This window comes from Cervus elaphus, chromosome 8 (assembly GCF_910594005.1).
Source record: "Cervus elaphus chromosome 8, mCerEla1.1, whole genome shotgun sequence".
NCBI lineage: Eukaryota > Metazoa > Chordata > Mammalia > Artiodactyla > Cervidae > Cervus > Cervus elaphus.
Genome location: NC_057822.1, coordinates 54,681,389 through 54,698,804, shown reverse-complemented (window position 1 = coordinate 54,698,804; position 17,416 = coordinate 54,681,389). Strand labels below are relative to the sequence as shown.

The following is a 17,416-nucleotide window of genomic DNA, read 5'->3' as shown; positions in this document are numbered from 1 at the left end:
TTCCAGCTCCTACCCATCTTTTAAGTCTAGCTCAAATTCCATCCTCCCCTGAAACTTTTACCTTGTTAGTTCAGAGTGAGTAGTTTTCCAATGATTGGATCCCATTGTTGATTTCTTGTAATTCCTTATTATGTATGTCTTCTCATTCCTTTTTAGATTGTAAGCAGGAACTAGTATAATGCTGTACATGTTATAGATGCCAGTTAACTACGTGGGGTTTTTCTCTTTTTTTTTTTAAAGAGGTCGTTTCTGTGTTTTAGGCAGATATTTTGAGAGGGTAAAGTAGGAGAAGGAAGGGGTAAAAGAAGGAACAAAATGATGATGAAAAGATCTTAAAGGCAAAAATTAAAAAGGAAATGAGGGAGACTAAAAGGGAAGAATTTAAAAAGTATAAAACAAGGACTTTTCTTTGAATTTGTGCATCTTCTATGTATACCCATTTTAGTTGCTGAGTGTTGTAACTATTTCATGTTTTTCCTCCCTACAGAATCTGAGGGCTTATCACCAATTGTTGGTACTACAATGTGAAAACCTGTTATAATCTATTTTTTTGTCATTAAAACTTAAACACTTCTTTAAAATATCCTAGTTACTATATATTCCAAAAACTACAGTTTTTAGCTTTTGAGTTTTAATGGTGAAGTATAATATCATTAAGCAGTGCCACAAAGTGGTATTAAATTTGGGGAAAGAAAGTGTTAGTTGCTCAGTTGTGTCTGACACTGCGACCCCATGGACTGTAGCTCACCAGGCTTCTCTGTCCGTGGAATTCTTCACACAGGAATACTGGAGTGGATAGCCATTCCCTTCTCCAAGGGATCTTCCCGACCCAGGGATCGAACCTGGCTCTCCTGCATTGCAGGCAGGTTCTTTACCATCTGAGCCACAGGGAAGCCTGGGGAAAGAAGTGGGGGAGGGAGGTAATAATATCAGGAAAGGTCTTTGGGGTAATTTCTGTGTGGTTGAAAGTTTGGGGAGAACCTTTGCATTTGTTCCCTAGACTATTGAAGTAAATTCATTTTCAGATCAGAGTCTGAGCTTTTAAATGCTCAGATTGGTAGTACTTTTTTTTTTAATCAATTTTGAACATTTTTTAATACATTTATGTTTATTATTTATTTATTTTGTGAGCATGGTATTTTAGGGATGACTTAAATATCTCTCCAAAGGATAAAAATTAGTCTCTTGTCCAAAAGTAAGTAAGTATTTAGCCTTTTATGTTAGCTGTGGCAATAAACATGGTCATTTTAAATTCTTTGCCCTATCTACCATAAGCTGAAGAACTGTATATTTTACGTTACTTACATAGCTTTTAGGCAAAGCAAATACCATTTACTGGTGTGATAAATATGTGGAAAGCTTATTCTGCAGTTTTTTAAAGTGATAAACTACCACTATCTGAAGTTTATTTAACAAGCCATTTTCTGTAAATAATTAGTATGCTATTTTCCACCGATTGTTTTTGACAGCTGGCTCAATTTTTCTTTAAATATTAAGTCATCAGTACTATTGAATGCTGCTTAATGGTTTTAGATCAGGGTATGATCTAGAAAAATCGTACCTTATAAAAGTAATTACTAACTAGTAAATTTGAGAGCCAGTAAAACTGTAGAGGCATATATTTTGGACTCTGAATTCAAAGGAACAAGGTTTCTAAATATATCTCTACCACTGTGCAGTCTTGGAAAGTTTGTTGACCTTTTTGAGCCTCTGAGAAATGGGGACAGAGTCGGTCTTTTTTTTTTTTTGTCAAACAGTAAATATATTGAGCATCCAGTGTGTACCAGGAATCATACTTTATTTTGGATAATAGTACTTTTTGTCATAATAGTAGGGATTAAATTAGAATGCATGTAAAACAACTAATAAGAATACTTAACAGAAGTGATCCATAATTTTTAACTCTTATAATTAAAATATCCCAAATATATTTTTAAAATTTCTCTAAGAGCCAAAATTGTTTTAAGGAGTAATTATATATCCTGGATGTATCTTTAAATTACAATAATCCTATGTGTTAGTTTTTTTTAAAACATTGGCATGAAATTCTTGTACTTTAGGGTTGACTTTAAAAACAAGAAGCTGGTATGATAGCTTTGAAAACAAGTGTAAGTGACATTAATGCCAACATTAGTGTTTCTTTGAGAAATTTTATATGTGCATGTGTAAATGTACATGCTCTGTGAGCTGACACTATTCTCTTGTCTTTTAAAATAGAAATATATGGACCACTCTTTAATTTTCTCTTTCTTGAAATAAAGGTAAAGCCCTTTCCAGACATTTTGTATACACATATGTACAAATACATACATGTATTTGTACCTTTGATTTTAATAAATAGTGATGGGTGGGGAAGGGATTGGTCTACCCTCAATATATAATTCTTATAACATCACTCTAATTCATATGACAGTCATGAATGTTCAGAATACTGAACTGTGTTCATTTCAGTTTCAGAGCCCTGCAAAAGAAAGTATTTATAGGTTCATTATAGTTTATCTGAAAACTTTGCAATGAGTAGGAAGAAATTTTTTCTTGATTAAAAATTTGATTAATCAAGAAAAAATTTTTCTTATACCAACTTATTAGTTAATTAAGATTTTAATATATTTTTATGGTAACATTTTTATTCTAACAGTCTTTGTGATATGTGGCATTTGATGTGTATATGTAAGCCTAGGTCACTTTAGAAATAGTCACTACAACTACTGACAATTGAGTACTTTCTGCCAGGCAGGGCACTGAGGGTATTAAATGTGTAAGTCAACTGATTCTCACAAGAACCCTGTGAGGTAGGCCTTGTTATCACCCTTTCTCAAATGAGGAAACTGAATCACAAAAAAGTTAATTAATTTACCCAAGGTGACTCGACTAGTAAATATTATAGTCAGGACTTGAGAACTTGTGCACTAATCTTTTCTTAATTACTCTCTCCCTCAGATTTTACAATCAGATTAATTATTCAAACTATATATAACTGTTTATAACAAATATATGACTATAATATATATGTTATATTCAAGGACTCCCTCATAGCTCAGTCAGTAACAAATCTGCCTGCAATGCAGGAGACCTGGGTTCACTTCCTGGGTCGGGAAGATCCCTGGAAAAGGAAATGACAAACCGCTCCAGTGTTCTTGCCTGGGAAATCCTATGGACAGAGGAGCCTGGCAGGCTATAGTACATAGAGTCGCAAACAGTCGGACACAATTTAGCAACTAAACCACAACCATGTTTTACATAGGTATAATCATCCTATAAAAAAGCAATAACAATAGAATGAAATATTGACTCTTACCTGAACATTTTCTAGGCTCATAGTTAGTACTGGGTGATTGTATTAGGCTGTACAGGAAGAAATCATCATAACAGATGATTTAGGATTACAAGACACCTGTGTAAATGAATGAACGTGTTTTAAATGTGCTTCTCAGTGTGGTTTCAGTAGTACTGTTTGATTTTGGTAAATCAGCATTTATTAATATGATAGTAGGTCTTGAATCAATCAACTGTAGTCTGCTTCATTATTTTAAAATGGATTAGCTAAAATCTGCTTGAAAGTTCACATAAGAGTTAATTTTGTGTTCTTTTTTTCCTCTTTAGTAAAATAAAACAGGGTCTGTTACCTAGTTTGGAAGATTTGCTGTTCTATACAATTGCAGAAGGACAAGAGAAAATACCTGTTCATAAATTTATTACAGTAAGTTTTTATATTTTTCTATCCTAACTTTTTGAAAATCAGTAATGTGAATCAATATACGGTGATATCACAATGTAGTCTTAAAGTCATCTGACATGTAGATTTTGACTGACACTATTTCTCTTATTTTCAAATTTTCATCATGTTCATTTCAAGGTAATCAGTGAAAGGAAATGAAAGAAACAATGAGAAACTTGTCCAGAAAGAGGGTAATAGTGACACTAAAATGCCATGTATATATATTCAGGTCTTGGGTAGAAGTCTTTAAATACAGGAATTAAAAACTTGTAGTTGGAATAAGCATATACATTATTTGCACTATGTATTTACAGACTCTTATTTTTTTAAAAACAGGCACTCAAATCTACAGGATTGCGAACGTCTGACCCCAGGTTGAAAGAGTGTATGGATATGTTAAGATTAACTCTTCAAACAACATCAGATGGTGTCATGCTAGACAAAGATCTTTTTAAAAAGTAAAAATTTCTGCCAAACCGTTAATGGTCATTTGCTGTGCTATGTGGTATTTTTTTCTTTTAAAACAAAATTGCATCTTTGAAAGCCAGTGCTTCCTGTGTAACTGAAAAAAAGAGGGGAAGGGATTTATAAACATCAATTGCTTAGAACAACTTGGTGCACATTAAAGTTCTATAATATACTGGGGCTAAGAGTATACCTTGAAACTGTTCTGAGGAAATGTAGCCATGGATGTTTCCAACTTATAATACCTGAAGGTTGCATTCAGTTTGAATGAACACACTCTGTCTTGTTTAAATTGATCTCTAAGTTATTTGCGTATCTTGCAGCCTTTCTCAGCATGGTCTCTGTTTCTTTCTACAAGTTGATTTAGGTGACGTCATAAAATGGGAAGGCTTCAGGCAGCCTGCATTCATTAGGGTTACGTGTCTCCATTGTCTGCTTCTCTCCTCACATCAGACATAGGCTTACTGCATAGGCTTTTGTATTTTTTTTTTTTTCCAGAATATCTAAAAACTTAATGCCAGCTTTGGACATTAATGCCTTGATTTGGTTGAATTCAACCAAACATTTGTTGAATTCAACCTATATTTGCCAATCTTTATTTATTTTCTTTAATGTGTTCCTACTAGTCTGATTGCTTAATAATTTGATAGACAATAAGTTTGTCATGGAACCCAAGGAAGTATATGATATTTTACAACTAAAATTGAGTGAGAACTAAAATAAAACTGTAAACACTACTGTTAAACCTTGGCTTTTTCCTGACCATAGGCTTAGGTTGAAATAGATCTAAAGAATTCCAGCATCTACCTTGAAAGTTTATTGTATGTATGTATTTTTATATATGTTTTTATTTTATTGTCTTTTGGGAGCTAGATGATTTGTTCTAGATATCTGCTGAAGTATCCTGGAATATTAAGTCATCTGAAGGTATAAGTATTTAACTGAGATCCTCCCAAGTGTCTTGGCATACCATGAAGCAGTGAGTGCTGCCTATTTTAGATCTGTGTCTTTTCACCACATGGTTCTTGATGCTGTTAACTCTGCTGACTTTATAAAGTGTAGATTTTAGGTTCATGTTGGAATTGATGTTAGGAAATTTGAGTCTTCGAACCTGTTCTTTGTGAAGGGAAGGAAATAATTTCTAGTTAGCTATATTTTTGCTGTAAGATTATTTTATTTTTAGTGTTCATGAACTCTGTGCAAAGTGCCTTCTGGGGAGTTATTTTAGTATATCTGAGAATGAAATTGTCAGATTTGATTCAAAGACATGGCAGATAGGTATGTTGGTTGTGGGTATGAGGAATTGCTTTGAATTCCTACATGAAAACAGTATTTTATATCTTTTCAGTACTGGTTAAGGTTTTTTTGTGCTTCATAAACATACTGTTTAAATATGAAATTTTAAAAAGTAATTTAAATACACTGAGTAAACAGAAAAGCATAAAATTTTCTACTATAAGTATATTAAAAATAACAGTGTTATTTTAAACACTAATCCAATTAAAAAAAAAAAAACCTGACAATTGTAATATAGGCAGTTCCCAACTTGACAGATGCTTAGTGGTCTATGTGAACAGGCGGTGGAAAAGTTTATGTCTATAGGCATATGATTTCTCTTTTCATTCCTAGAATGAGATTCAGAACCTCTGACCGCCAACCTTTTCAGGTCACCTGGAAAGGTGATTGCTTCAGAGAAGTGTTTTCTCTGTTTTCAAAATAAGTTTTCTAGTTACTGTTGCCAGAAATAAACTATCTGACTTTCATGCAAATGGGAAGCAGATGTTACAATGGAATTTATTTTCCCAGAGAAGTAATTTATAAAGAAAGGTGGTAAGATTTGGTTGAAGTCAATGTGTTGACATTTTACCTAAAATACATTGTTGGTTAATATATATATTCAGCCTTTGAGAGTAATCTGAGAAGCATGTAAAACTTTTCTTTAAATGGGAAAATGAGTTCTAAGCATACTTTTGGGGGCATAGTCTGTTTGAAAGTTGGAGACTGCCTGTACCTGTCTAGATACTCAATTGTTTTTAATGCTAATAGTCTTAGTAGAAGTAGAAAATTTGTGTTGAAAAGGAATACCTTATTTATTCATTTTAGCCATGGAAATATTAGAAGTATTATCATGTGTGATCATAGTTTTTTTTATCATCTTGTTTTGGAGGAAATGAGAGCTAGTCTTTGTATTTATTTGATTTTTCTTTGAAAATTCTTATCCACTTTGTTATCTTACTAATGAAAAATTATATTTGAAATATTCTATAAAACACTGATGTGCATAACAGTTGTTAATCATAAACATTTAAGTTAAGAGGGAAAGTAAAATTATTTTTGCCAGTTTACAGATTAGAAAACTGAACAAAGAAAGCATGAGAAAGATGTGACTTGTTGAAAATCATAAAACACTTCCTCTTCATTCTACTTTGTATGACTTCCGATGTTCTAGTTAGATTCATGACATCCATATTAAAATAACTCCCAAGAAAACATTACAGATTGGAATGCTCATCATCATGCAGCTAGACACTCTTCTGATATTGCCTTGACCGGCTACAGTAATTGACCAGTGAAGGCTGTTAGCACGGCTTTACCAGCACCTTCTAATAGAGTAAAAACAAAAAAAAAAAAATCCCAGTTTCACTGACTATACAGTTTTTGCATAAAACCTCCTTTTGAAACTGCTGATTAATTTTGAGTAGGTAAATAGTAGTAAGGTTAATAATTCTTATTTGTTTGGCAGTCCTTTTATTTTCTCATGCCACAGTTCTTGAGAAAAGGGGGATGTAGATTGGATTTGATATAGTATAGCAGAATAGCGATTTAAGTGGAGAAGGAAATGGCAACCCACTCCAGTGTCCTTGCCTGGAGAATCCCAGGGAGGGGGAGCATGGTGGGCTGCCGTCTGGTGTCTCGCAGAGTCAGACACGACTGAAGCGACTTGCCAGCAGCAGCAGCAGCGATTTAAGATCAGGAATTATAAACTTTTTTCTGCTAAGAAATGTCTTTCCTTATATATTACTTGTAACTCTCATGTACAAGTTGAATTACTGTTTGATGCATATTAAATATTAAGTCAATGACAAAACAATATCAGGTAACATTAAAACTATCATAAAATTTATTGGTTTATTGAACTAAATATTACCTCTTGGATGTCAGTTATTTCTACATCTATAGCTTAATAATGGAAATTAGGATTATAACTTTTCCATGTTGTAATTGAAGCACATCTTTATCACTGAAAATAACCTATTTTATTTTAAATCAGTGTTTAATTTTATGTTGACCAAGTGAGTATATATTCTGGATTTTTATCAATAGTTAAAATGTGAATCTGGCTTTTAATTCTAATTTGCTGTTTCATTTAGAACATTGAATTAAGGTACTGAGATAAAAATTTATCATTTACCATGGACTGAAAAATTGAGAGCGTCTATTCTCCAACTCTCCTTTTATAATTAGTGCATGTTATTTATTTGCAAGTTACACAGAGTTTTCTTATCTGTAAAATGGGGAAATTACCTTCTTAAAGTGTTCATCTTTTGAGGGTTAAACAGGAAAAATAGTACTTGAAGCTTAGTACTTTTTAGTCTGTTACGGGCTTAGTCTTAGTTGGTATAATGGCTTGATGCTCAAGTCTATAGTGTCTTCCTTTATCAATTAAGTGTTCTATTATTGAGTTTCTGAGACTCACTTAAGGTGAGCTTAGAATATATGGTTGGCTGTTAACCTATTTATAAAACTCTTTTTTAGGGTTACATTAATAAATTGATTTTCTAGCTTAAACCCTTTTAAAACAAAGCAGAATATTGATTCAAATTTAGATTTCATGCTTTCCCACCACCGTATCATTTAAATAGTTTTTAACAGTGAAACGTTTTTATTCTACAGTGTGTTACACATCTTAACAGTGCGTAGAATAATGTAAACATTTTTGGTGATTCAAGTAATATAAAATTATTATAGTATTATATTTTATAAAGTTAAACATTATTTTTGCAAGCATTTAAATAAGTATTTTATGTTAGAGACAAATCTGACTAAACAAAGTTTATAGCTTAGAAATGCAAAATTTTCAAAATGTAATTTATAGAAAATATGTTAAAATATGGAATGTTTAGTTTTTTGTGAAGTTTTTTCTTAAGGGACATATGTCTGAGGTTATTTCATGGAAAAATAAACAGGATCTCAGCTATATATTAAAGTCTGATTTTTGTTAACCAGATGTCATGCTGAATGCTTATCATATCTGGTAGGTGAAAAAGTCTTGTTTTTAGATGGTCTTGGTACTTAACCCGGTGGAATGCTCTGTTGTTTTCATCTTTGATGCAGTTTTTAGGCTATCTAATTTATTTCTTTAACTTGTTCAACAGCTTACAAGCAGCTACATGAAAGGGTGCTTGGAGGAAAGAAAATAATTTAGAAAGTATAATTTCTAGAATTTGTTTAAAATGTTGAATTTCTTTTATTGTTTGAGTATTCTCCTAATAGTGTTATTATTAGCAAGTACTAATTTTTTTCATATTCCACAGATGTGTTCAAAGCAACATTGTTTTGTTGACACAAGCCTTTAGAAGAAAGTTTGTCATTCCTGACTTTATGTCTTTTACTTCACATATTGATGAATTATATGAGAGTGCTAAAAAGCAGTCTGGAGGAAAGGTAATGTTTTTGATGTGAATATTTTCCTAAACCAATAATGGAATAAATTTAGCTAAACTTGAGGTGTAGAGACTAAAATTATGTGGTTTTGTGTTTGGCTAAGTAAGAAATTTAAATGAACCCACTGGATTAAGTTCTTTTAGAGTAACAGAAGTAAACAAGTTTCAATCACTCGGTCGTGTCTGACTCTTTGCGATCCTATGGACTATAGCCCTCCAGGCTCCTCTGTCCATTGGATTCTCAGGCAGGAATACTGGAGTGGGTAGCCATTTCCTTCTCCAGGGGATCTTCCTGACCCAGGGATTGAACCAGGTCTCCTGCATTGCAGACAGATTCTTTACTGTCTGAACCACCAGGGAAGCTTAGTGCTTTTGTACTTTTTTTTAAATGCTTTTAAAATATTTCAAATATTATGGTTAATTGTTACTTTCATTAAAAAGAAATCTTTTTGATTTTCAAAGGATTAAGGTGGCCTTTATATTTTTAATTAATTAAAAAATAACTTCCTGGGAATTTCTGCAGGTATGATATCCTCAGATATTAAGTAAAATGTTTACAGTTTTAAAAATCCTCTACATAATATAAAGGGCTATTTTATTCTCGATATTGAAAGTTTTTAGATAATAAAACCCCATTATCATGATCCTGATTAAATAACTTTTGTTCTTTTCCCTTAAAAAAAAAAAAATCAATTCCTAGTTCCTCTTAGACTGTGTTTTTTCTGAGAAGAGAGAATGCAATAGAAAACAGATGGTGATGGAGACTCTGAGAGGTCACTTAGATCTCACTTGTAATTCTCAAGTCTGTTATGCCCTTAGTTTTTATTAATATTGTTATAAAAGATAGACTACAAAGCCACTGGGTACTACAAAATGTTCATTGGTGGAAGCTAAATTGAGATAAATTTTTTTGATGGAAGAGAATATTTTATATTTTATCTGTTGATTTCTTTCCACTGTTTTGGATAGGTTGCAGATTATATTCCTCAACTAGCCAAGTTCAGCCCCGATTTGTGGGGTGTATCTGTTTGTACAGTAGATGGACAGAGGTAAGTTTATTTCAAATTCATCAAAACCAGCTCTAAAACTTAAATTTGCTCACTACATAACAATGAGCATGAGGTAGAGAGGAGCATCTTCTCTAATAGTAATTAGCCCCTTGAGATGACATAAATTCAAGAAGGCAGAGAAGTTTAAGTTTTAGTTTAATTTTAAAAAACTCAACTGAAATAATACCTTTTACTACATTTTATGAGGCATTTCAGCTACGTTATTCAGAGTTATAGTCTTGTTATTTGAATGTTTATTATTCAAGGAACTATAGTTACAGATTTGCTTAGGAAAAGTAGATTTGGCAAATATGAAATTACTCTCTAATGAACTGACCACTAATAGAATTAGTTCACCTTTCTTTGCTTAACATTGGTTACCCATACTGTCATTATTTTTGTTCCTCTTGCTGCTGATATGATTAGCATGGTAGTTAAGACAATATAATGTAATATATAGTCTCTTGCCCGTCAGTTCAGTTCAGTCGCTCAGTCGTGTCCGACTTTGCCACCCCATGAATCACAGCACGCCAGGCCTCCCTGTCCAATCACCAACTCCTGGAGTTTACCCAAACCCATGTCCATCTAGTCGGTGATGCCATCCAACCATCTCATCCTTTATCGTCCCCTTCTTCTCCTGCCCCCAATCTGTCCCAGCATCAGGGTCTTTTCCAATGAGTCAACTCTTTGCATGAGGTGGCCAAAGTACTGGAGTTTCAGCTTTAGCATCAGTCCTTCCAATGAACACCCAGGACTGATCTCCTTTAGGATGGACTGGTTGGATCTCCTTGCAGTCCAAGGGACTCTCAAGAGTCTTCTCCAACCCCACAGTTCAAAAGTATCAATTCTTCGACACTTAGCTTTCTTTATAGTCCAACTCTCACACCCATACATGACCGCTGGAAAATCCTCAGCCTTGATCAGACGGACCTTTGTTGGCAAAGTAATGTCTCTGCTTTTTAATATGCTATCTAGGTTGGTCATAACTTTCCTTCCAAGGAGTAAGCGTCTTTTAATTTCATGGCTGCAATCACCATCGGCCTGTCAGTCATTTGCAAAAGATGCAGGATTTCATGAAGCCTATCATAGTTGATTTTCAGGATGTAATCACACTGCAGGCATAACCACTGACATCTGAGGATCCAGCAGAATTATAAAAAGGATAAAAATATGAGGGCACCTCAGAGAGAGTAATTGGATAAAAAGTCGATCAAGAGAGGCCCTTGGAAAAATGAACAAAGTTCTGAAATATTTTTTAAAAAATGACCTTTTTATTATGCTGTAAGTCAGACATAAATATTTCTTATGTTGCAGTTTGGTCTTATCAGAAAAGTTATGCCAAAAAAAGAAAAATTGTATTTTTTTACTCATTTGAAGACTTTAGCTCAGAAATAAAATCATTCTGGTTTTTTGTTTGCTTTTTTCTAAGGTAAATATTTCTTTTTACATTAAAATATAACTTACATAAAATGAGATAGACAACTCCTTGGTGTATACAGCTTGATGAATTTATGTTAGATAATTTTATCCTAAATTTTCTTAAAACTACAAATCATTTAGATAAAATTGCAAATCATAATGTCCCAATTAAAGCTTTTATATGTCTCAAGTGCCTTCATTCTAAGTGATAATTTTATTTTTTTTACTACTTAATCTTTCTCAAGTATTTACATTTTTTTTTTAAAAAATGTGATTTAGTTCATTCATACTTAACGACAAGGAATCTGAGGCCCAGAATTTGTATAAAACTGGCAGAGGTGAAACTAGCACCTAGGTCTCTAAACTTGTAGTCCATTATTGTCAACATTATGACAGACTTTTATCCTCATCTGGGCCTGTGAAATGTATTAAACACTCATGTGTTGTATTAAATGTTGGGCGCCGTGAACAGACACAAATTCATGAGAAACATGGCTTATCCTATGAAATAAATTCCAGTAGGGAGTGGTATTCCTATTTTCTTGTATTTGGAGGAAATGGTTTTATCATGTAGTAGAAATTTTTATATTTGGAGGAAATTATTATTAGCTAATTCTCATGCATGTCTTTTTTCTTCTTAAACATATTTTGTGTATAGAGGTGATTCTTTTAGCTTAGCCTTCTTATCTAGAGAAATTTTGGAACTTGACTTTGGATTAGATCATAGGTGTTTTTAAATCCAAAGGTAGTAAGACAGGCTTTTGTCAGGTAATAGAATGATTGCCAAGTTGAAGTTATAGGCTGAATTACAAGTTATTCATAAATTTGATAAGAAAAATATTATATATTATTATAAAAATTATTGTTTTTATAAAAATATTATATTCTTTATATTTATTTATATATATATTTAAATATATATACATGTTTACTTATAGTCCATCATATACTTAGAAGTGAGGTGTCCCTCTGATGTCTCCATTGACTTCTGATTATCCAGGGGTAGTTATTATAGTGCCCAGTTTCACTATGAATAAGTTCCACTAGAATGAATGTGTGCCTTTATTGTGTTGGCTCACTGATTAGGGCACCTGGGATACTTTAGCAAATTAAACAGAAATCACAGCTCTTGAGGTCAGTCACAAAGTTTTCATTTTCAAACCTATTCTTGACTTTATGTGCATCCTAGCAGTTTGGTAACATAAAAAGCTTTCTTTTTGTTCCGCTGTTTATCTCCATGGTGATAATGAGTGCCTTTAGTGCCAACCCTTTCAAGTTTATAAAACTGGATGCTGTTTGTTTTAATGGGGCTGGAAATTATGAATAGATATGGTTCACAAGAAGAGGCATTTTTAGAGAGGGACTCAGAGAATGATATTGAATAAACTGAGCCCCATTTAAAAACTAACCACAGTTTAGCCTTGATTAAAGCTATGAGTAAAAAAAAAATGATGAGTAATTTCTAAAAGCACTAGTTCATTTTATATGTTAGAATACAGATATAAGTAAGGAGGGTCATACCCTCTTGTCCTCAGAGGCAGTTTTTCACATTACTTATTATGTAATAATTTTGAGCCAGTCTCTTACCTGAGTACTTGTAAACTTTTGCATTTTTTAAATAAACATATTTATTCTTACTTATTCTTTAATGTCCAAGTAAACTTGTAGTTGAACTATGGGAAAGCTGTTGTAAATTAGAATTAGCATGTAAATAACAGCTGCAGTTATTGTTACATTTCTTTCCCAATTGATCTAAATTATTTTATAAATCTGCTTTTAAATAGGCATTCTGTTGGAGACACCAAAGTTCCATTTTGTCTTCAGTCCTGTGTAAAACCTTTGAAATATGCCATTGCTGTTAATGACCTTGGAACAGAATATGTGCATCGATACGTTGGGAAAGAGCCAAGTGGATTAAGGTTCAACAAACTGTTTTTAAATGAAGATGGTAAGAATTATATAAAAGTTACTTGGAAAAAGAAATATCTCATTTTCCTGTGTAAATCTAAGCAGTTTTTTTTTTTTTTTTTAAGAAAAAAATTTGAAACATTCATACTTTTTCATTTGTCATGAAACTCCTTTGAAACCTGTAGAGATAGTTTAATCACTTACTTTAAAAAATAGTTTTTTTAGCCATTTTTATACCACTGGGAGGTGAGGTAGAGAGAAGATAAGGGCAGAAAGTAAGACTTTCACTGTATATTTCACTGTATATCTTTCACTGTATATCCCCTGTATATCATAGGGGAATATCTTACAAAATCTCACAGTGTTTGGAATTTGTTGGTTAGCATTGAAACTAAATGATACTGGTTATCAAAAATATCATTTTTGGTTATCAATATCAGTGTTATCAGTATTAGTTATCATTGAAGCTAAATGATGGCTACATGCACACTTGTATTCTTTTCTTTCCACTTTTGTATATTGTATATGTTTGAAAACTTCCATAAGAAAAAGCTTTTATGGTGGCCTTTGTTGAGGTGCTTTTGCTTTTTCTCTTCCATAACATTTAGTATATGAAAGAAATACCTTGTTTTAAATAGTTGTATAACTAACAAGTCTTAATACTTTACAAGAATCCAAAGAAAAGATGATGACAAAGGTACATAGTACTTTGATCTGATAGAGATTTTAAATCTAAATACCAACATACTGATTGGTTTCTATTTTTTAGTCTTTTGGGGATATGCTAGGTTCCTCATGTGCTGAGTTAAAATAGAATTGAAGAAATCGAAAGTAAAGGAACTCAGTGATTGAAACCACTCTTGTATTTTTTCTTTATGCTGGATGAAAAATGAGTATATGCCATATACTCAAATTGTTTTATTAATTTTTTAAGTGAAGTTACAACTGGTATTTTCTTATGCTTCTTTTTCTATTTGTTTTGAGGGCAGTTGCATTTTCTTTCTTATTTTACCATAATCTTTTCATTCTGTGGCTTCCCTTGTGGCTCAGCTGGTAAAGAATCCACCTGCAGTGTGGGAGACCTGGGTTTGATCCCTGAGTTCGGAAGATCCCCTGGAGAAGTTTCGGAAAGTTTACCCACTCCAATATTCTGGCCTAGAGAATTCCATGGACTGTATAGTCCATGGGGTTGCAAAGAATTGGACACAATTGAGCAATTTTTGCTTTCAACCTCCTAGAGCCCTAGAGATTGAACCTGATAATATCAAAAGTGAAAGGACAGATACTTGAATATATACAAATACAAGTATAAACTAATTTAGCACAGCCTGATTTCTGTGTTTTGCTTTCTGTCTGCATGTGGCTTTATATTTATATTTCTGTCTGCATGTGGTCCATATATTCAGATGGATATAATACTGGAAATTTTTTGTTTTTTGGCTTCCCTTTGGCTGTGTACTGTTTTTCTGTGACAATAATCATTCTCATTTGGTGTGACCTCAAAGAAAGCAGACTTCTCTTAGCGTAATTTGAAATAGGTGAAATCCTGATTGTACTACTTAGACAGTATCCCTGTACTAAGTTTTATTTTAACTTCTGTAACTTGTCATTCAGTTCAGTTCAGTCGCTCAGTCATGTCCAACTCTTTGAGACCCCATGAATTGCAGCACGCCAGGCCTTCCTGTCCATCACCAGCTCCCAGAGTTTATCCAGACTCATGTCCATTGAGTTAGTGATGCCATCCAACCATCTCATCATCTGTCGTCCCCTTCTCCTGCCCCCAATCTTTCCCAGCATCAGGGTCTTTTCAAATGAGTCAGCCCTTCGCATCAGGTGGCCAAAGTATTGGAGTTTCAGCTTCAGTCCTTCCAGTGAACACCAAGGACTGATCTCTGTTAGGATGGACTGGTAGGATCTCCTTCAGTCCAAGGGACTCTCAAGAGTCTTCTCCAACACCACAGTTCAAAAGCATCAATTCTTTGGTGCTCAGCTTTCTTTATAGTCCAGCTGTCACATCCATACATGACTACTAGAAAACTTGTCATTATCATAACCCAAAATGTTAAAGCAGAGCTAGCTACTAAATCACATTGTTGATCTTATATTGAGGAGAATGATGTACTGTTAAGTTACCCAATTTTTTGTCATTATTGTTTTTTAATTATACATTTTTGTTTTATTGAAATATAATTCACCTACCACATAATTTACTCATTGAAAATGTACTATTTAATGACTTTTAGTATATTCATAGAGTTGTACAACCATGACCACAACCAATTGTGGGATGCTTGTCACCCCAACTGATACCCTGTGCCCATTAGTAGTCAATCTCTATTTCTCTTCTGTGCCTGGAAACTAGTAATCTACTTGTTGTCTCCATGGGTTTGCCTATTCTGTACGTTCTACTTACATGGAATCATTATATTTGGTGTTTTATGACTGGCATATTTTACTTTTTTTAGCATATGTTTTTAAGGTGCTTTCATGTTGGGCATATGTCAGTATTTCATTTTTAATTGCTAAATAATATTCCATTATATGGATAATAATAACATATTTTGTTTACCCATTCATCATTTGGCAGGAAGTTTGAGTTGTGGGTTATTTTTCAGTTTTTTTAATTATTACTAGTAATACTGCTGAGAACATTTGTGTACACATAAGTTTTTATTTTTCTGGGTTATATACTGAGACTGGAATTCCTGGGTCATACAGAACTCTTCAACAGTTGAAGAATTTCCTTGTTTAGCTATAGACTCATCTCACAGAAAATAACTTGCTTAAAATTCAAGGAGACAAATAATGTAGAAATAACTTGTGAACTCTGCTAGATTTGTTAAGTTAGATAGGAACTTGTTCCCAAAGAAGTTAGTTACTACCATAAACAGATTAGGAATTATGCTTTCAAATAAATGTTTCCAGTGCCCCTGTTTGGCATTTGTGTTGTACTGTAAATGACAATATAATCAGCTGAGACTTTGAAATTCTCTTTGTTGGAAGAATTAGAAGAGGTAGGATTTTGGATGGACTTAAATTTTAAGTAATTTTTTAATTATACAAAATACATCCTTATTGTCAGGAAATATAGAAAACATGGACAATACAACTTAAATACCCTGTAATCTTTTTATCCTATGTGTATTACTTGTTTGTGTTTTCTTTTTCTGCATATGTATGTGGAGAAGAAAATGGTAGCCCACTCCAGTATTCTTACCTGGAGGATCCCCATGGACAGAGGAGCCTAGTGGGCTGCAGTTCATGGGGTCACAAAGAGTTGGGACATGACTGAGTGACTGAGAATGTACATATATGTATATACATAAACAAGAAAGTAAAATACTTTCTAAAAGGAAAACTGGGTCCACACTAGATATGCTTTTTCCAAGGTAATTTTTAATAGTAATACTATTTGATTGCTTAGTGATGTACCAAAACATTTCATGTATTTTAATTCATTCAAGTACTTTGAATTGCTGAGGTATTGGTGCTGTTTAGAGATGGGAGAATTGAGGCACAGTGAAATTCAGTTACTTGCCCAGGATCAAATAGCTAGTAAATGGCATAGTTAGGAAATTTGAATGTGCTCTTACACCACTAATCACTGTCTTTCTGTATCTGAATCTTTGTTTGCCTATATAATTACAGTAGCTTCTGAGAAGTGTATTATTGGTTTGATGTGTAAAAACTTAATTGGATTCCTCCACTTTCTACCTCCCACCCCCAAAAAGAATTGTAACAGTGGCTTATATAAAGAAAATAGATGTATGTTCATGGGAAGTAACTGTGCATCACAGAAAGTGGTATCAGCTACCTAACATAATTCTGTTACTTTTATATTTTTCAGATAAACCACACAATCCTATGGTAAATGCTGGAGCAATTGTTGTGACTTCATTAATAAAGGTAAACTGTTGATGTTTTAATATAGTAATATTTTTAAATACTAAGGCATAAATATGAACCTTATGTAGACTGAAAAGTTTTCTTCTGGTGTTATGTTAATCTTATGGTATAAGGTTAGAATTTTTATTTATTTCAAAATAAATGATGTAATTTCAAGGGCAAAATTAAAAACAGATGACTCATAAATTCTAACACTTACTCTTGACCTGAAGATCTGGCAGAAATTCAAAAAGAAGTTTCTGTTGAACAGTAATCACAGTTTTTCTTCTTAAAGTTTTCATATTTTT

General features: G+C 33.0%; 1 protein-coding gene across 3 annotated transcripts in view; it reads left to right on the top strand.

Moving 5' to 3' along the window:
- The window catches only part of GLS (glutaminase), an 87,455-nt gene that overhangs the window by 9,630 nt on the left and 60,409 nt on the right, over window positions 1-17,416 (top strand). For all 3 annotated transcript variants that reach the window (XM_043910544.1, XM_043910545.1, XM_043910546.1), the window contains exons 2-7: window positions 3,604-3,700; window positions 4,055-4,176; window positions 8,719-8,848; window positions 9,817-9,896; window positions 13,100-13,263; window positions 17,071-17,129. In XM_043910544.1, coding sequence (XP_043766479.1) covers window positions 3,604-3,700; window positions 4,055-4,176; window positions 8,719-8,848; window positions 9,817-9,896; window positions 13,100-13,263; window positions 17,071-17,129 — 652 coding nt within the window. The remainder of the gene's footprint in view (window positions 1-3,603; window positions 3,701-4,054; window positions 4,177-8,718; window positions 8,849-9,816; window positions 9,897-13,099; window positions 13,264-17,070; window positions 17,130-17,416) is intronic.